Source organism: Orbicella franksi, chromosome 7 (assembly GCF_964199315.1).
Source record: "Orbicella franksi chromosome 7, jaOrbFran1.1, whole genome shotgun sequence".
NCBI lineage: Eukaryota > Metazoa > Cnidaria > Anthozoa > Scleractinia > Merulinidae > Orbicella > Orbicella franksi.
Genome location: NC_138151.1, coordinates 18652468 through 18673781, shown reverse-complemented (window position 1 = coordinate 18673781; position 21314 = coordinate 18652468). Strand labels below are relative to the sequence as shown.

Genomic DNA, 21314 nt, shown 5'->3' with positions numbered 1-21314 from the left:
TACTCTTAATTATTATTATTTTTTATTTCTATTTTTATTTTTATTTTTATTATTAGTATTAATGTTAGTAGTAGTAGTAGTAGTAGTAGCAGTAGCAGTAGCAGTAGCAGTAGCAGTAGCAGTAGCAGTAGCAGTAGCAGTAGCAGTAGCAGTAGCAGTAGCAGCAGCAGCAGCAGCAGCAAACATGGGGAATGCAAAACAAAAAAAAAACAGTATTACTGTAAATGATTCTGTTCTGTTTTATGGCCTTATGCGATGCCAGGATAATTGCGCTGTATACTGCAGGACTAGGAGTGGCCCTTAGTGGTTAAAGAACAAATCATAATAGCAACCAACATTAATATTAGCAGATAGAGTTTACAAAAATGTATGCACTGTGAAACAATTGTGTCAAACAGCAATGTGAAGTTGATTGATAAAAATAAGGTTCAGAGGTTAATGGGATTTCCTTTCAGGTGTCCACTTTTTGGAGCTTAAAAAGGGAAAGTCTAAAACGTAAACCCCTAAAGCGTCCTTGGTCACTTGTGGAAAGGCCTGAGTAAATACAGAGTTTGGGCATTTAAATGGGTTTTTTGAAGGCGGTTGTAAATAGAGCTGTCTGCACAGTAGGATGTCGGTTAAAAGACCTTCCACTTTATTATTGTTTGGTGATCTTTTCTTTGTTTTGATTACCAGTTGGATGTCGAACAGCTGTCAGTGATCAGTATTCAGTTGGTCTCAAAGTTCCTTTTTACCACTGGCTTACGGACCAAGAAAACTGTCAGGTACCATGTAATACTAAGAAAGTGAAGTTCCCTTTTCTAACTGTTGTTCTTGCAACATTGCAGTGTTTCAGCCAGAAAATTTTACTTGACGGCCAAAAAGGCCTTGAAGATCTTTTTTAGGGGCCAATGTTTAGTGCAGAGTGCACTATTGGGATGGTTTGGGGGTTGATGTCGCTAAAGCACTATGGCAACATGCCACTATGGCCATAAGGTGTAAACTTTAATGTTTGTTTAAGTAATTAATTTCATTTAATTCATGAGGCTTGCAGCAAAGGGGGGGGGGGGGGTAGGTACCTGAGAGCATTACGTAAAATGGGTAGGGCATATTTACCTGCCTTACTTCTATGATCTCTTCAAAAAGCTATATATTTGTTTCAGAAAGCTCCTTGCTCTCCTTGTGGTATTTTTCTCTTTAGAAGAAAACCAATATTTGCTCTAAACGCATGCGCAGATCAATAAGCGTTAGTGTCAACTACATATCAGGTGGGAGATACATTTCATACAAGATCACACACTAATGTTGAGCGCTTTCCCTTGTGGTAGAACCCTAATAAGTCATACGCATGCCTTCTAGCATCGTTAGCTCGATGCAAGAATGCTACTGTGACAGGGTGTCTTTTGGAATTACGCCTAACTTGGTTCAAGAAATATCATCTATTGTTTCCAAACTACAGCAGTGTGTTTATTTCATCCTTTAATTGTCTCCATCAAAGAGACCAAACTGTTCATACCCGCAGCCGAAACTCTCCCGAGTAAGTGGCATTAAAACTTGTCAAATCGAACAAAAAACCCAGGAAACTGCTCAAATATTGGTGCAGACTCCGTGGCACCTACTGAAAGCATAAATTTGATCAGTCTCTGAGGGGACTCGTTCACCGATGAGGGATATAATCTCGGTCAATTAGCGCTGTTTACTTTAAATACCTCTCGTTGAAACGCTCCTCAGTTGTATTAATTGATATCAGTGTGTATTTTAAATTTATGTGGTTTTATTGTTAACGCCATAGGTGGCAACAGAACCTGCTGTTCTGTGACAATTTGATAATTAGATTAGTTCCTGTTTATCGGTCAAAAGAAAATTTGCGTTTTAAATAAAGCAAATCGATCCTCTTCCATTTGTTCATCCGACATTCAAATTTCTTTCATTTATCTCCAGCTGTGAAAAGAATACTAACACATCTTCCATGCGTTTTTGAGAGCAAAAAACTACGTAAAACACTACAGTAAAATTCGAGAGCTGTCTTGACAGACGGTAATTAATTGTAAGTTATTCTTGGACTGTGAATGAAAATACACACATCAAACATACACACTGCTAAGATTATGTCTCTTCAAAATCCCTAGCTGACTAGCAAGGTCAATGCAAACTAGGAGTGAATGGCAGGGGTAATATGGGAACTGTGTCATGAGTACTCCGTCAGAGCTATACATTACACTCTGCACTATCTGAGATTATCTCACTAGTTTAGGAAAGGGGCCACTAAATTGAAAGCTACAGAAAGGAAAAATGCACCAGGGTACCAAGAGAAATAAAGCAGTTTATGAGGATCTATGATAAAATTTAATAGTAATTTTTTTTCCAAGGGTTTCTACTCAATGAAGTTTCTTTTGAATCAGATACTAGTATGAAGGATCCGTGCATTACAAGAGAACAATCCTTAGGACTACATGACGTAGTCAATGATCAAGGGTTTGCAATGTATTATAGGGCGATTTCAAACACGGTCAGCCATTTGGAAGTTTTCCAATATGAGAGAACCAATACAGTAAAGCAAAAGGACGGATTGACTTCTTTTCTTATGTTGAATGTTTTAGAAGCAAAGATCTTTCAATATGATTTTCTAAAAGGACATAATATGTGACAAAATAACCGTTATTGATCGTCAACACAGAGAAATGTAGTCGCCATTATGCTGTATTATGGTGACTAAACCAGAATTTTTGGTCGCCAAGGATGAAATCGAGTCCTGGGATGGTTTTTAAAATATTATGCCTGTGTTAAGCCCACAGTCTTGTAAAAGGAAGGGGCCAAATTGACCCTTTTTTCGTTTTTCTGTGGGCCATCTCTGATTGCAACGCGGAATTCCCGCAATTGCGTGCTCTGGCAGAAACACTGCGTTGTAAGAGGCTAAATCAGTATCTTATTGTGTGGTAATTTACATGAAATGGAATATCCACACATTAACAATCTTATGGTTGGGTTTACGAGAATGACACACGGCACTTCAGTACTACATCATGGTCTACGTAGACTGGGTGTCAGAATTTTATTCAACTGGCTACATTGACTATGAAACCTACTAGTCTTTACAATTTTACCCTTAAGTTAATTCTGTATTCTGTTCAGATTTTAATATGTTTTCGAAGGAACCAGTTTAGCTGTAGTTTGCTCCTGCATCTGACATCTCCAGGATCAAAGCACTTCCATGTAATGGCTGATGGATAAGAAGAAGATATTATAAACAACAAAAATAAGACTGTACATTTACTTTGATGTACTTCGTGTTTCTGTTAAAACAAGTGTGAACATCTTTGACATAACAACATAACAAAGAACCAAGAATTGTCGAACCACGTCTGCCACCAACACCATTTTCAAAATGACAGTGACTGTCAAGTGTGATCGCAAATGCTAATTCTGTTGACCTGAAATGATATTCTATTGTGTGAATCCAGAAAATATCCATACCCCCCCCTCCACGGAGGGTTTTTTTCCAGTATGACCCCCCACCTCCCAGGATTTTCCATGATTTTTCTACTTAGGTCCCCCCTAACCCTCGGAAATTCCGTATCCATAAATAACAAGACTTAACTCATTAATTGTAATAAAATTTATCCGCAGCTGTTCATAGTTGCATTAGAGATGAAGACATACTTTTTCACGGTAGACTGCAGGCGCAGCGCGTTCCTTCATGTCATGTTAAAATGTTTGAACCGGTGTTTGAACTACAGGCGTTTGTCTAAAAGAGAAAGGTAGCACAGATTAATTAATATCAACAGTTACTCTTTTTAAATTATACAGGGGTCCTGCAGGTGAATGGTATGACGTCGTATGCATGTTACTCAGACAGGGTAAAGTGGTCAGAGAGTGGTTTGCCAAGTTTGTATTGTTCTGCAACCCAGATCGTTTTTCGGAGTATTTACTTGAGTGCCCTAGTGGAGAGGTGAGAACTCCTGTCTGCCCTAAATATATTCACATTTTTTATAACAGTTTGAAGTCTAAGTGTTTCACATAATAGCTGCACACTCACTCACCTACCTACCTACCTACCTACCTACCTACCTACCTACAGTACTTTGCAAAAGAATGCAAATGAATTTTGCCAAAATTCAACTATCATCCGCGTGTAAAATCGCTGAATTATCAAGTGAATAAATATGATTTTTCGGCCGAGATTTAGATGAAATTTCACTGAGGTGCGTGAAATTTTGAGCATAGGTAAGAAAATTTGCTAACGTAAACACCAACGGATAAGCCGCACCTTTTTATTCAAAATTTTCCTAAAAAATCGGGGATGCGGCTTATCTGCAAGAACATTTGGACAACGTGCCATAAATTTGCATAAATGAACATTTTTCATCAAACCTTTATAAGTTTATATTAAAAGCAAACTAATAGGATGTCATAAAAATAATAATATCAGAGTACGCATCAATCATTGCTTTTACAAGTTTAGTGGCTCCTAAAACAGCCGTTCTTGTTCATAAGCATAAGCCTACATTTCTTGCTGTTAAACACTGTTAAACCTTCATTAAAAAATCTTTTAGCCAGTTTAAGGTTGCTATTTTAGAGCAGCTAAACGTTGCGTGGCATGGAGTCTCCATTCCGGCACAAAGCTGTTGTGTGATTGAGAGCTTCTTGTGTCCAGTACTCCATCTCCTGGTGAAATGCCTGGCTACTAAACTACGAACGAACAAACAGGCTGTTGTATGTGAAATTCTTTTGAAAAACTGAGGGGTATGAAAAAAATACTGGTTGAAAACTACCAAAGGTAGAGTAAACATATGTCAAAGTCGGTAGACATCATGTCCATACTATTGGAGAACTAAGTATTTGAAGTATTCTCTGTTTTCAATGCTAGTGAGCTTTCAATAAATCAAGAAATGTACATGAAAAGAATCTTTCTCGAGACTCCACTTGTGAATTATTTTGATTTCTTTCCAAAAACCTTTTTCCGAAATTTGAGTTACCAAACTCGGGACATGGCTTATCTGTGAGTGCAGCTTATCCGCTGGTGTTTACAGTGATTGAAAAATATTTCAATGAGATTCCGCAGGTACTGAAACAAAATTTACGTAGCTAATCAAAAATAACAATCCTGAAATAAAATTTCATGGATTGTTGGTAAGGGTTTGATATTTATGAATAAAATTTAATGGAGTTGACATCTGTACACAATACTCCTTGATCACTCTAGGTAGAAATCAGCATCTGCAACTGTCATAATTTGAATGCTTAACACACCAGTAACATCAAGAAATGCCTTCGAATTCCTATGAATTGTTGTTTTCTTTTAACTTGTCTGTTGACTTAGTCCTTGAACTATTTAGAGCAGTATGGCGATCTGCCCATAGTTTGCTTAGAGAGAGACGACATTTTGTTGGGGTTATTGACCAAGCGTGAGGTCAAGATGGCTGGATATTGGCCAAGTTCTTTTTTGCATGTTTATGGACCGAGACAGAGTCTTGATAACTCTTCATGTATAAAAATAATTATCTTGACAAATAAGGGCTCTAGGAAAGCAGCTAAGATACTGTTTTGCCATATTAGATGGGCATACATGTATTATGAAGGGCATTTTGACAAATTCTGCCAACTTAAGACAACTAAGCGATTCTTTGATTTTGTAGCCCCTTTTCATTTAGCCCAGAGAAATGATCAAAGCAGCTAAATTCCATATTTAAAGGCAATCACCATTTAGTTTATTTGTACCATTGTAATAATGTTGGAAATTGAAAACCAATATCTAGGGTTAAAAGGAATTTGTGATTCATCATTTTATCTCTATTCTCTAGGTACGAAATTGCTTTGCAAAAATCCTTGTGTTTTTAGCACACTTCTCCCGCCAGGATGGTCCATGCTGTCCATACCCAGAGAACAGTAAACAAGAAATAGGTATGTTTGGATCTTCCACTTGTTCTGTTTGGCAAAACATGGGTGCTTTAAAAGTGAACAGGTGTTCTAAACGAATAATATGTACGTGGAGAATGAGAGGTGTTTATGCATCAATTTATTTTGTAAAGCAAAAAAAAAAAACTACTAAAACCAGAGCCATGTATTACTTAACATTGTGACTCCTGTGCTCTTGCATGAATAAAAAGTTTCAAGCAGCGAGAAAACAAACTACTCTGTGCAGTAGTTACCTATTATGCATTACTATTATTGCATTTCTTAGAAATCAAACTTAGAATCCAGAATTTAAAATTGTTTGTGTGAACATAGCTTTTTAAGTAAACAGCTCAAATTCATACGATACGCTTTCACAAGTGGAAAAACACAATTATTACGAAGTTGAAATCAAAAGAGTCAATTATCTTTCTAAACTCCTCTCCCAAAGCTATCATTAATTTAGTTCAAAAGGTATTGCTTACTTCTAAAGTAAAACAGAAAATTACACCCAATCACTCTCCAGAATTTTGTGGCACTTGTGTATGCACTAAAATTCCACCTGAGTAAATAAACCAATCAAATGGGAGCATTGGTTGTCTGTTGGGATTTGTGTTTGGCAGGCTGAACATCCCCGCCTCGTTTTATAGGCTTGCTCCGTGTTTAAGACAGTTATTCACACATGGGAGCTAGTCTTCCCTTTTTGCTGCCTAAGACCCCTACACTTTAACCAGCCCTTCAGTTGCTCAACAGTGTATTTTCCAGGTTCACCCTCAAACTTACACAAGGTTGCCACAGGTCAGGAAATAGTCAGGGGAAAAAATCTTTATGGTCGGGGAAAGGTCATGGAATGTTATTTTGAGTCAGGTAAACTTGACATTTTAAAGAAAAGTCAGGGAAAATTCAAATAATTTAACATGGCTGTTTGAATACCATTGGAGGCTGGAAGAGTTATTTGGGGTCACTGTGATCTCAACGATATTTTCAGTTAATGGAGAAGGAAAATTTGTGGAAAATTTATCTGTCTTAACACATGATTAGAAAGGACGGCTGTAAGTTCACACTAGGAGCCGCTACTAGATTTGACATTTTGTATTTTTTTGCCAAACATTATCTGAAAAAAGTCAAGGAATTTTGAAAAGTGATGTCTGTGGTAACCATGCCACAGCCCAGAACACTATTGTTTTGTGTGAGAATTGTGGCTTTCGCGTTTGAAGAAAGCTTTAAGTTTTCACCATTCCGGTTTGTTTGTCTGAACCTTGCAGGGGGGGGGGGGTGGGTCTAAATTTTAATGATGTCACTCTCGTGCTTCGCTGTTTGCTGTGGCATATCCCATGGATTCCAAATTGAATTGGAATTTGGAAGTGTTGATTTTTTGTGGAGGGAGGAAAACCAGAGAACCCGAAGGAAAACCCCTGGAGCAAGGCGAGAACCAACAACAAACCCAACCCACTTATGACAGCGGGCCCAGGCCTCGAACCCGAGCCAGATTGGTGGGAGGCGAGCGTTCTAACCCCTTCACCATCTCTGCTCCCCTAACCAATGAATTAGAATTTCCATGTCAACATCCATGCGAATTTAAAGCCCTCAACTATGCTTGCTTGCCATAATTTTTAACAGGCATAGCAAAATGGAATGGTGTGTCAAGAGACATGAATGACGTCTAAGCCAGTACTACCCTAAAGTTGATAGGTCTGACTATAAAACCACACTATGGCTTGTTTATCGCAAATTCAGAGGGTGATTAACAGACAGAATAATAAATAAATTGGAATTAGCACTGGCACATCCCGTGGAGAGGCTCTTTGTCCACAGTTCCCAAATCGATTTTTTGTTTTTGGAAAAGGAAAACTAGAAGATCTAGAAGAGAACCCTCCATGTGACGGTGGGTCTGGGCTTTAAACCTGGGTCACAAGGGATACAAATCCTCCAGCTCCTCCAGACGTTAGTCTAGTTTGATTTGCACTATTAGCTGCAGCTTTAACCAAGCAACAAGGAGACGACTGGCTGGAGGTAGCTTCCAATGTTTTTAGAGCTACAATAGGGGACAAAAGTAGTTGAGACACTTAGAAAATGATGCTTTTCAATATTTATCATCTTTTTCTATTTTATCTAGCGTTCATTCTCTGATACCACTGAATTTGACTGCGAAGTGCCTCAACACTTTTGTCGCTCATTGTAGATGTGGTAATTTCAAGTAAACCCCCCCTCCCCCATTTGTTTGCTTCTGTCCTGTAGAGCTTGACAACAAAGCAACACTGAGTGATCATATTCTAAATGCTGTACTGGGATTATTGAGGAAAGAAGTTCCTGAGCATGGCCGTCATTTACAACAGTACTTCAACTTCTTTCTCATGTACTCAACTATTGGTCCTCCTGAGGTCTGTTACCTGTTCAATGTTGTTGTAATGACTTACAAGAAGTATGTTGTGTGCTATTGCAAATCACCAATAATATTATTCTCATCAATTTTCTGACAAAACCAAGCCCGTGAGATGATGATTATTATAGTTAACAGATCGATTCTCTGTTGCCATGCGTCTGTATGTATATATTTATACCTTAAAACGATTTCACGAACTGACTTTCAAAGTGCGTAACATAAGAAATAAACACAATAGCTGTGAGGACAAAACATAAACTGAAGCTTCAAGTAAAATATGCCAGAGCCGAAAATGACAGCATTACAAAATCCCAGTTAAAAATTGAAAAATGAAGTCATGAACATCCTCACTAGTGAGGATATGGACAATATGTCACTCGAGTCCCGAATGAAGTTCTGTATGACTTTTTCACGTGATGTATTTTCCGGTAAAACACTTGTGTCTATTTAATACCAAAATACGTATTGACTGAGTTCGAATTTTGGTAAACATGTTCTAATACTATTTTACTATGTCAATGACAGACCACAGCTCAGTGTTGATATTTTTTGTTATTATTGTTTCATTGACAGAGAGTACAGCTGCTTCAGCTCGGAGTTCCTGCCACATTCATGTTGGTGGCATTCGATGAAGGTCCAGGTCCTCCAATTCGTTACCAGTATGCCGAACTAGGAAAACTCTACTCAGTTGTGTCTCAGTTGGTTCGCTGTTGTGATGTATCATCCAGAATGCGTTCCTCCGCTACTGTAAGGAAATTTCCCATTTACAATGTATTTTAAAAAACATTTGGCAAACTACTTCAAGAAGTGCGCTTTAAACTGAGCAACTTCATTTCGTAGTTGTCAACCAATATGTGAACTTAAGAGCACAATTTTTGAATTCACTGTGAACCTAGTCGCAAATTTGCATGAGGCCTTCCAAGGGGTAAAAGCGACAAACATCATGACCCTGAAAACCAGCGACACGGGAATTGCTAATCAGCGACAAGCAAATCGCATGTGCCGATAAAATTCGACAGCGACACAAGAAGCACTAGAAAAGACATCAACATTGACCCTTTGGACTTTTTGCTTATTTAGAAATTATATTCTCATCTGTTAATGTGAAACTCGTGTGCTTTTCGAGTGAATAAGTTCTGAAAAATCAGCCTTGTAGTGACGGTAACATATGACTTCTTGTAGCAAAACAACAGTGACATTTGTACCGCTGGTTAGGCAACATCGGTACACGAAAGGAGGCAACATGCGACACACCCCCCCCCCCCTTCCAAGGCCTCTTGTATGCTCTGACATGACAGACGTTGGAGGCAGCGCTCAATAAAACTAATGATACATCATTTTAACCCACAAGGTTGTAGGAAGCATGAAGTGTTGAAAAGGTAAAGGACGAACAGAAATAGTGAAAGAGCTAAAGTTCGGTGACATGTTACCTTTCCTTCGCTGAGGGAGTAAAAGGCGCTTATTATGAACTTAGCATGGAAATTTTGATAAATACTGTAAATTTGTTATGTTCTCTTCCCATAGGGACAGTGCTTCACAAGTATTGAGATCTCACACCGTAACCCTGAGTGGATTTCAAAATGTTTCGCATTTGAATATTAAAGAGGGGGTGAATAGGGTTATGCAAATCCGCCGATCCGTACCTTTTCTCCAAATCCTCAATCCACCAATATTTTTGTTCAAATCGGAAACCACAACCACGTTCAGAAACAGAAGCGTAAAATGTTCAAAGTTAAACTGGTAAATGTGAATGCCATCGTTTATTTTGCACAAATAGTAAAGAAGGCAACATGCTCGAGGACTATAACACAGTAAGATTCCAATAACAGTCTCACTTTGAAAAAAGAAATAATTTGGATGAACTCATTAACATACCGACAAAGGCTGAAGAAAGATCTATGATCCAAATTTCATTTAGGACCCAAGATCCGAACATCAAGACAGGCAGAGTCCGAACCAAAATTCACAGCTGATCCACGATCCACTTTGTTTTCAAAATCAGTGAATCCGCTCGATTTACTGCAAAACTCCACAATCCTTGCACTTTTTAAGGCCAGGTCTGTTGATCCAAAAACCTATTCACCCCTGTCACGAAATCTAATAAGGAAAACACATTTTGTCATTCACAGATCTCTACAACTGTTGACATGGGGCATTGAATTATAAACAAAAGTTCTTATGTATTTTGTAATCAGTAAGCTTAATATTTGCAGTCTCATAGAGCATTTTCACTCACGTGTTCAGCAACCATACAAATTTATTGGAACAGAAGAAAGTGTTTATATAAGAAAAGAGTTCAACTCCCACAGGATTGGTTGGCTGCCATTGCAGTGTTCTTCAGACACCAAGATTGTGTCATCATGTGAAAACACTTGTCTTCTGAACTTCACGGACGAGTTAACTCTTTTTCGTAGTCAGTTGTCTGCTATTCTCTACAACAGCTTTTCCTTGTCGAGTGAAAGATTTTATATTTAGTCCTATTGACCGTTGCGTTGATCTTTGTTTTGAATTGGTCTTTTGATTGACAACTGCATAATGAAATTGCCAAGCTTGTAGCAAACTTCTGGAATTTCGAACGAACATGTTTGTATAACGTTTTGTGTGATGCACTTTAACCTCTGATCCACCACTGCAACCCCCGATTTGCTTATGCAGTTCACGAGTTAAAAAAGGAGATTTTACATGACGATCACTTTTTTAAGGGAATTCAGGCTTAAACATTTGGCGTGACATAGAACCAAGGGAATGATTGACGTCTCCTAAACACCAGGGCCATGTTTTTTAAAGCCCCGTGAAACTAACCCAGGGTTAGTGAGAAGTTTGATTTCAGTTTTTTAACTTTTCGGTCAGTTCTTCTGTTTATAATTATTGTATGTCATTCAGGTTTGAGTTTAAGTAATCTCAAACTACACGAACAGTTAATACTTTGGTTAACTTTTAATCTTGGTTTAGTATTAACCTGGCCGAAAAGATTAGCCGCAAATTTAGCTTCTGAAGAAGATCGTATTAGAATTGTAGTGTTTGTATCTATAGTTTCTTCTCTTGTCATGTTACAGCCTTCCTTGTAGGGTCAGCTTTCATAGGGAAAATAGAATTTTTGCCATCGACAGCAACTTCTAGTTTTACTTTGGCAATGTGATTTAATAGTTTATGGCCTTCTAAACGTGGCATTTTCTTTCTGTACCATTGGGATTAACCTGACTTGAAGCAAAGTCCCACTGTTTTGTGTCAAGAAAACTGGATCTCGACAAGATGTCCCTTCTATCAAAGACACCCTCCCTTTTATCCTTCGAATTTTATAAGCCTCATAATTTCACACCTCTTATACATCGAAATGGCCGGGAAGAATTTAACTGAAGGAAGAAGTGACGAGAATAATTGGGAGAATGCCTCCCTATGAACATGGACATAATGAGGGGGACCAGGCTACAGTCGATCTCTTTCTTTTTCTGGATCTTTCACCCCAATATATTACCTTTAGAATTAGCTTTTGCCACATAAAGTGGCACCATTCTTTGGAACAGTTTCCTTGTGGCTTAAGAGGAGAAGAATCCCTTGGGCAGTTTAAACGCCTACTCAAAGGAGAACAATAAGGCACAGCATTTGTGGAAAGCAGCTTTCTATTTAAATATTTTAATTATATTAATTGTTCTTGGTATGCAAATGACGTCATCATTTTCTAAAATCAAAAACTAAAGAGCCACCGAAGTTATTATCCTCATCAGGCATGAGAGGCGGTAAATTTATATCTGTTAATTACTGTTCAGCTCAATAGGTGGCTTCGTCTGAAAACAGGCACATTTTGAATTTCAGAGTTATGGTGGTGTGTGACATAATGCTGTGAACGTGATTGTCGAAAAATACATACTTATCTCATGATTTTTGGCCTTTTTAGAAGCTGAAGTTTTGGGAAAAGTGCTTATTTTTAAAATGTTTGCTTGATCAGTTCAGATAATTTGTCGCCTAGATAGCCAAAGTAAGTTCCAGATGTTTACACTATTTTCCGGCCACCACGTTGGTATACCATGGAGATACACCAAGATGGCGGCTCCTTACTGGGCTCTGTAAACTTGTGCAAAATATTTCAACGAATATTTGAAGTTTGGGAAAACGTGCAGACCTATAACTTGGAGAAGTGTCTTCTTTTCTTATCTCCTTTAACATCATTATTTCTTGACTTCATACACTGAATGATTTTCGAATTATTATTTCATTGTGTGACAGTGCAACCCAAGAATTAGGCATTAGGTTAAATATGTCTTTGGGATTTTCAGCTGACGAATTTTTTACCCTGGATAAATAAAGATTATCTGTTGATCTACCTGCCCACTTATCTATCCATCCATCTATCTATCCTACCCATTCAACCATCATGCCTGCCAGCTTTGTAGTATTATAATTACCTAGATATTATATTCTTTGAAGTAGAAATTATTTGAATTGGCAGGGTACACAGCCAAAAGCAAATCCATTTGGTGAGGGTCCTCCAGTCATGGAGATTCAGCCAGTGGTGGCAGATATCCTCTTCAATAAAGCTACGTAAGTTGGTTGGATGACAATTGCAACGGTGACTCTGCTGAAAGAGACTTTATGGAAGGGGTCTTTCGTATTATCTTTCATCCAAGTCAGCATTCCAGTTGTCATTATTTACATTTATCAAATTGTCATTATTTAACTTTGTAGTAATTTTAAAACAGGCCATGTTTGAATGTAGTATAAATACTAATGTAGTGTGACATGTACTGTAGCAACAGATTTGTATGACTTAGTTCAGTAAGCGGGATCTGTGATACCATCAATAAATGTAGTTGATTATTATTAGTAATAGTAATTGGACCAAGTGGAGTACAATTCAGGGAGTAATCGCGCAAGTAATTTCAAAATCGGACTAGCGCAAAGCACGAGGCCGATTTGAAACTTCGAACACGATGACTCCCTGAATTGTAAGACATGAGGTCCATTTACTAATTAATCGTATCTATAACAAATTTCCAAATTAAAAATGTCTTTAGAGAACTTTTTTTGAGTGAAAATGTCTCTAGCACTTTTCATAATTTTGGAAACTGACGGAAACATTGCGATGGAAGCCATTAAAGTGCGCATAATTGACATGTGAATCACGTGGGTATCCAACAAACTGTTTTCGATACATTAATTTTGTCCTCTAGGCCTCATTATCAAGCTGAATTTTAATGTATTGAAAGTGACTTATTACAAAACATCCAAATTGGATACCTGCAATTGGACACCCATGTGATTTCGGGCCAATTACGTGACAAGTAGGCGTGCAGAGAACCAATCACGATCAAGAATTTTGTCATAGATACGATTATTATTATAGCTCAGTATATATAGCGTCCAACCAGTATCTGGCAGGTCCAACCGATTTGACTTCCTTTTGGGGGCTCAGAAACGTTTTTTGGACTTCAGTCAAAGTGTTCATTGTTTGCTCTAGTTGTTTTCACTGTCTCTCTTGCGTGTTGTTATTCAACATATTAATTAAATTTTAACTGGCTTGCTGCAGGTATTTAAAGAAAGTCATTGAAGAAAGCACTACTTCAGAAGATACTCTAAAGCTGTTAAGAGTAAGTACTAGACCTTCTTTCAGAATTATGTCTATAATTATGTCCGAGTAGTGCTAAAAAATTGAAAATCATGCTAAAGAAAGGTTCCTTACCTACAGGCGAGTTTTGTTTTTCACACGAGGTACTATCCACTCTTAAAGAAGCCTCAGATTGCAGCAGCGGAACAGCAAATAGTTCCTCTTCTCTGCCCATGCTTTCAAATGCAACCACAATAGCGGGAGAATGGTTGTTTTCCTGGCTCATACTTGACCATTCCGGTCGCCGTTTTTCATAAAACCAATGGTTCATATACCAGCTGCTTGACAAAATTTCACTTGCGCAGTGGAGGGACGCGTCTTTTGCTCATATGCAAACTTGCCCACTGGTTTTCAATTCCACCACAATGGTCCAAGATTTGCTCATGTTGGCTGCTTCAAATTTTGTTTCGCCTTTTTTCTTGCAAAAAATGGTTTGTATACCAGATTAAAAAAAAAAGCTACCAGGCAAAATAACAGCTGTGCCGGGGATATGGTACTTCTGTCCATATGTCAATCAATACAGTGCGAGGGTCAAGTGTGTTAGAGGGTAAGGGGTATTGCTCTTCCTAATTTTATTCATTTAAAGAACCTTGTTTGTTATGTTCGTGCTTTGTTGTGTAGTATTTGTTTTTATTATTATTATTATTATTATTATTATTATTATTATTATTATTATTTCTTCACTTGACGATTTGAATACAGTAAAAAAAAATAAAGTGTAGGGAAAGGGAAGTAGAGAGCAAAATGTAGTAAACTAATTATATGCCGTTTAATTAGATCTAGTTGTTTTAGGATAAAAAGAAAACTAATATAGGAGATCCTGGGCGCCAAAGGCGGACGAGCGGAGCCGCATACTTTAGAAAATTTGGTAATACTCGTTAGTTGATTCCTTAGTCTTATGTCTGTTTCAGTTTTGCTGTTGGGAAAACCCACATTTTTCAAGAACAGTGCTGTGTGAACTTCTGTGGCAGGTAAAGTATTCATTGCATATACCCACTCTCTCCAATAGCTCATCTGTTACTTGAGCGATAGACACCTAGTAAAGGATTGCCTCTAAGGGGCTAAGTCACATGGTGAGACTGCTATGTTTGTAGTTGTAACTGATATCAAACAGAACGCGCAAACAAATTTAAGCCGCCACGTACCAGTGCCATGGGATATGATAATTACAAAACCATTTATACATTTATATTCTTGTTTTAACTTTAGTAACAAAGTTAGAAGCAAATCATCTCCCATAAAGTTTTTATCACTAGTTAATGATGCAGCTAGCTAAGCTGAACGCGGGCGACATGACAAGAAAAAAATCAAACTAAAACAAAATTCTTTTTTACAACACTCTACAAAAGACTCCTAAAACGACCTGGTGAAAAGAAAAACCACTCAAAATTCTAAAGATTAAACTGGCGATATTTTGAAGATCTTTATGACCAGTTCGGGCTCGTAAGCGAAGATATAGCAGGTCATAATATGTTCACATGGTTGAGCAGAAAAATTTATCCAAAAGACTGAAGCCTCAAAAATAATTCAGCAAGGAGGTTTCCTGAATGATGAAGAAAGTTCACAAAAAGAAAATATTTCTCCAAAAATTCAGAAGGATGACCAAGATATAACCAGATGGAAACAGTCAAAATGATTCAACGGTGATATTGAAAAACTTAGCCAGTGTTTTCAATTTATTTTGCTCCATCGCGCACATGTGCCGATGGTGACCTTGTCCCTTTTATTCTGTGAACGAAGGCAAAAGAGGGTCTATTCAAAGTCTTGTTGGTATGTTTGTGTTTATGTCCAACCTCGAGCCCAGAGTCGGCCAGCAAGTATGTTTAGAATGTTTATTGTGTTATAACCGGATGGGTTTCTTGGGACAAACGAAGGGTGTATCTTGGGACAAAGTGAAAATCAGAAATCAAGTTAGTCCCATTACCAATGGAAACTCTTCCATTTTCTGTAGATTCTGTGGTCAGAAGTTCTCCCCAGTAATTGTTTACAACATAGTAAACATTTCAGACATACTTTAAGTGCTTTCAGTTTATAACTTCGAGCGTAATTCTTCCCGCTTGAAAGTGTTGAAGCTGTCAACCCCAGGACTGAACTGAACTCCATTGCCTTGTTTTGCATTCAACTCCAACTCCAATAGCAAGGAGTATTGAAGACAGTCCAACTTCGAGCTGCTTCCTGTTTCTAAATTATTTCAATTTTCTTTTCAGGTCGCCTTTTCATACACATATGAACTTCGACCATATCTAGACTTGTTGCTGCAGATGATGCTTATAACAGACTCTTGGCAGAGTCACAGAATTCACAACACTCTTAAAGGTAACAACACAAAGTGATCATTTGTTACCCTTTTTTAATACCAGTATAACCACACTTTGTAACTACGAGTGCATTAGTAACAGTTTAAGTGCATATGACATGACATTTTTTTGTTAAGAACATCACAAATACTGAGTTTCACAAGTAAATACAAGGCTGAAAATTAAAGCTCTTTGCATGTAAAGTGTTACATAGTTCATGTTCATTAGAACCGAACCTCAGAGTCAGTCATGTAACATCCTGGATTGTCTGAAGAAATGGTGAAATGTTTACAAGCAAAATAGTCATTATGCTCAAAAGAACGACCAGTTCAGGAACCCGTGGGCCCCCTCTTTTGGCAGTTAAAACTGTTCTCTTTATTTCACCAGGTATTCCGGATGACAAGGATGGTTTATTTGACACAATCCAGCGTTCAAAGAATCATTACCAGAAGAGAGCATATCAATGTATCAAGTTCATGGTGACACTGTTTTGCAGGTCAGTGAAAAGTTGAAACCTACATGGTGCTAAGAGTACTGCCATCACATATTACATGATATTTTATGTCTTTTATATTCATTAATGATAGTTTTTTCAAGGCCCATGTTCTAATGATGTATTAACTCTTAGTCTAAATACAGACCCCACCGGCTCTGCTGATAATCTCATCGTGTTGAAACAAAATTAATCATTCATTTATTCCAAAGACAATTACAGTTACAGAGTAGACCCTGTGCATAAGTGGCACCTACATTTGAATAACAATACTTTATACATCCTTAGCCTTGTACTTATGTTTCCAGACAAGTGATTTTTCACATAAATGTGAGGCTTACTGTTAGGATGTTTAAGAATTGTTATTCAAATTTAGGCGCCATTTATGCAAAGGGTTTATAAGAACAATATGTAGATGGCAGTTTCTCTCTGTGCTTTTTCCTCAGCTGTCCCCTCGCACACCAGATTCTTCTGGCAGCACCGGACCTCCGACGGAAATGGGCATGGGCAGTGGAGTGGCTTAATGACGAGCTTGACAGGGTCAGTTTACATTGAAATGTATAGTTAAATTGCGTTGTTGGTTTTGTATTTAAATTGAGAAAGGAAGGTATAGATAATCGTAGAAATTGTTTTGTGTATTGTGTAAGTTGTGGCTGCTATTTGTTGATCTCTTCAGAGACCCTACACAGGTGGAACGTCTTACACATACAACAACTGGTCCCCCCCAGCTCAATCCAATGAGACATCTAATGGGTAAGTGAATCGATGTTTATGCCTCTTTCATTTACTTCATTTAGTGGCTGTGAAAAACTCTCTCGCCGTTTAGTGTTCATCTGCGTGTGCAGTTCATCGCATTTGATTCTCTCCCTCCCAGATACACCACACAACAGCAAACAAACATTTAAATTCTTTTGTTTTCTCAAAGCTTAGTACACAGGCTACACTAAATTTATTTTACACCCGCTTTCAGCGTTACCTACATAGGCGACATCTTTAGACATGCCATCTTTTGGTATGCTATGTAACCTGGCCCATGTCAAAAATGTAAGCACAACGGACTTCTTAACGGTCGAACTCGAATTTCAGTGATGAAAGATGGATTTATTTGACATCAAACTAGTGGTAACCACAGGTTAGAAATGTGCGGGCCTAGATGCACTTAAAGAGCCTTGTGTTTAAGATGTGTGCAACGGTAGATAGGGTACTGGAGCGAGCATGCGTACTTTGAAAGTGCAAAACACATTGGTGTTCAAGTTTATAGATATTTGTCATAACTGGGCTAGGTGTGATATATTTGTGTTGCTGGTGAATGAGGAATAAGTCACATTATAATTGTGTGGGAGAACACAACAAGATTTATTGAAAAGTTAGAAATGAACACTATGATAACCTCTCATAGTGTACCTTTCGAGCATATAAGGGTGTCCTCTTTTACATTAACAGGTGGAAAATGTTACTAATATAATTTGAAAATGAAACATAACTTGAACATGTGAAAAATGTCACTCGTAAGATAACTTGAATATTTGAAAAGTTTCACTGCAAGCAGAAGTTGAGAGAACTGCAGGTGTAAGAGTGTTTAATACACTGATGGGTCATCCTGTTAAAATAGTCGTTATCATCATCATCAAGATATGCTCCAAAAAATAGGTCCGCAATGCGTACCTGTGGGCTTATGCTTAGTTTTATTGCAGCCACCGACAAAGAACTGACATTGTTTTGGTTTTTACCACCGACAACGAACTGACAATGTTGACTGATACATGCCAATCTTTTCGCGACTTGTATTGATTCCTTTTTGTGGCAAACGGCATTTAATTCACAGTTGCGTTACGTACCTTCAAACGATTAAGAACAATTTTACAACACAAAATCATTGAACCACAGTAATTCTCCAAACTGTACTTGCAAAATTGCTCATTCTCTGACGCTTTTCCGAGAGCTAAACTACACTTCTTCGAGCTAAGCTTGTGTGACAGTTGCGTACCTTTGCGATATGACACCAACTAATAAAAGTCTCCAAGTGTTTTGATATGAACCCCATACGAAAACACACTCGAAATTTTTGACAGTCCTCCAAACGATTGAGAACAACTTTTTACAACAAAATAATTGATAAACACTAACTATCCAAACTATAGTTGCAACACTGTTTTTTTCTCTGATGCTTAACAGATCTGAACATGTATCAAGAGAAGAATTTACATGACTGTTGTGTGACATGACACCTACTAAAACTAAACCCAAAAAGCAAACAAAAGAACAAACCCGAAATTTTAGCCTGAAAGCAGAAATTTAGGGCTCGCAATCAATTTAGGTTCTTGAAAAACTTGCAATCGATTTGGGTTCTTGAAAATCTTCTCGCTCGTCAAAAACACTGAGTAGTTGCAAACTTGTTTATTCTCCAAAGCGTTTCTCCTAACTGCAGTCCAACCTCCCGTAATTATAAGCGACCACTCAAAATGTCAAGCCTAGGCGGTCGCTTACGAGAGCTTAGACCATTAGACCATACTGGGTCAAAATTTTGCCTCATTAGCATATGGTAACATGCAGAGACCTACCCCATGTTTGAAAGTTTTATTCATGTGAAAAATCAATTTCGAGAAAAAAAAACCTGTACTTCCCATTGAGAAATTTCCGTCTCTTGTTCTACCCAGAAATACGATAATGTTACAACACCTTATTATCCATTGAGTAAATGTAGTCAGGAGATGACATAGTCGATGGAAGTGTCGGTTTTTTTGTCACTGACTTGTATATTTTAGCAAACAAGCAGACTTGCAACTATTTATGGCGAGTGAGAAGAGCCCAAATCGATTGCGAATTTATTTGCTAAAATATACAAGTCAGTGACAAAAAACGGCACTTTTATCGACTACCTTATCATCCAATTTATGCTCTATTATCTGTCAAGTGGTCGCTTAAGGGAGGTTGAAAACAAAAGAAAATTTCAAACTTTTAGCTCTTAAAGTAGTCGCGGTCGCTTACGAGGGGTGGTCGCTTACAAGAAATTCCAAATATAGTGATTTGACTTGGAAACTTTTGGTACTTTGGAAAACTGGTTGCTTACGAGAGGTATTCGCAACCGGAAGTTTGACGGTGGAAGAATTCTATGAGATGCATTTGCATGACTGTCACGTTTTGGTGTGACACCTTCTCAGAATCAACCCCCGCCAATACTTAAACTCAGTATGAATTCAAAACGGAAACAGATGTAAAACTCGCAATCGATTTGGGTTCTTGAAAATCTTCTCACTCGCCATAACTAGTTGCAAACTTGTTTATTCTCCAAAGCGTTTCTTCTAACTAGAAAAGAATTCTATGAGATACATTTGCCTGACTGTTATGTCATGTTTTGATCTGACACCTTCTCAAAATCAACCCCCGCCAATACATAAAATCGGCATGAATTCAAAACAAAAACAAAAGAACAAGCTTAAATTTTGACGTGTAGGCAATTTTAAAGCTCCCATTCGATTTGAGTTCATGAAAATCTTCTCACTCACCCAAAGGGAAATTTCGCTTTGGTTTGCAAAATTTCATAATTCAGGCTCAGTCCTTACCTCTCAAAACTACCGTCAATGCTAAATTCTGTTTGTTACTTTTAATTGGCCATCGATAAAAGCAGGAACATGGAACATCCCGGAAAAATTTTAGAAAGCAGCCCTACAAAAATACGCGCGCTGATTTGCTAAAAATCGTGTTTCTGTAACTCGATGGAAACACAGAACTAGCACGAGCTGTTGACGTAATGATGGCGCGAGCAAAGAGAATTTACGTGTCGATGATCAAAGTAAACACGTTGTTTTCCTTTTTTCGTCGCGGAGTTCTAACAGAAATAGAAAACATGTTCTCCGTGTTTCTATCGAGTTTTAGTATAAATCCACTAGCTTTCTATCTCGAATGCCGTTCTGTGATTGGCTACGCTACTCACTATCTATTCTGTGATAGATGGTGAGTAGCGTAGCAGTGTGCCCTTGTTAACAAAATGACGGCCGCTTCTTGGCATTTTCGAAGTGTCTGTGAACAGGATTTAGATAAAGTTTTGAACGACTACTAGATTTATACTAAAACAGTTAGATTATGAGCTCTCGATTCTATCGCGTGATAGTTGACGAAGGCGCAGCCCGAGTCAACTATCACGCGATCGAAATCTCGAGCTCATAATCTAATTATTAATAGAAACACTCGTGAAAGTTTCGGAGAAATCGAAAAAGCTGAAACACTCGCCTGCGGCTCGTGTTCCCACAGCACTTCTCGTTCTCCCAAACTTCCACTCGTGTTTCTGTAACTCGATAGAAACACGGTACATGTTTTCTTTTTCTTAAATAATAATTATGAGAAAAATACGTAAAATTAAATAAAGAAAAAACCAAAAAAGAGAATTAACGAAAAAATAATAATCATAAAAATGGTGAAACGGTCTTTCAGCCGTTTACATTGCATGTCGAAAAATGGTCGAAAGATGTCGCCCATGCACGTAACACTGAAAGCAAGTGTAATTTGTGTTGCTACATTCATTTAGGTATTTCCTGGAGCGATCACACAGTGCCCGACTGACACTGGCCAAGGCCTGCGAGTTGTGTCCTGAAGAGGTAAAAGCTTGTTTTTGTTTCCTTTCTTTCTTGGCCTTCATATTCATCTTCATATTAAATGCTTTTATTTTTT

At 37.9% G+C, this 21314-nt stretch overlaps 1 protein-coding gene across 2 annotated transcripts in view; it reads left to right on the top strand.

Moving 5' to 3' along the window:
- The window catches only part of LOC145492242 (ubiquitin carboxyl-terminal hydrolase 9X-like), a 177418-nt gene that overhangs the window by 153224 nt on the left and 2880 nt on the right, over positions 1-21314 (top strand). For both annotated transcript variants that reach the window (XM_081471606.1, XM_081471605.1), the window contains exons 55-67: positions 676-764; positions 3787-3928; positions 5781-5880; positions 8110-8252; positions 8828-9001; positions 12702-12793; positions 13779-13839; positions 14768-14827; positions 16064-16172; positions 16541-16649; positions 17093-17186; positions 17323-17399; positions 21172-21241. In XM_081471606.1, coding sequence (XP_081327732.1) covers positions 676-764; positions 3787-3928; positions 5781-5880; positions 8110-8252; positions 8828-9001; positions 12702-12793; positions 13779-13839; positions 14768-14827; positions 16064-16172; positions 16541-16649; positions 17093-17186; positions 17323-17399; positions 21172-21241 — 1320 coding nt within the window. The remainder of the gene's footprint in view (positions 1-675; positions 765-3786; positions 3929-5780; positions 5881-8109; positions 8253-8827; positions 9002-12701; positions 12794-13778; positions 13840-14767; positions 14828-16063; positions 16173-16540; positions 16650-17092; positions 17187-17322; positions 17400-21171; positions 21242-21314) is intronic.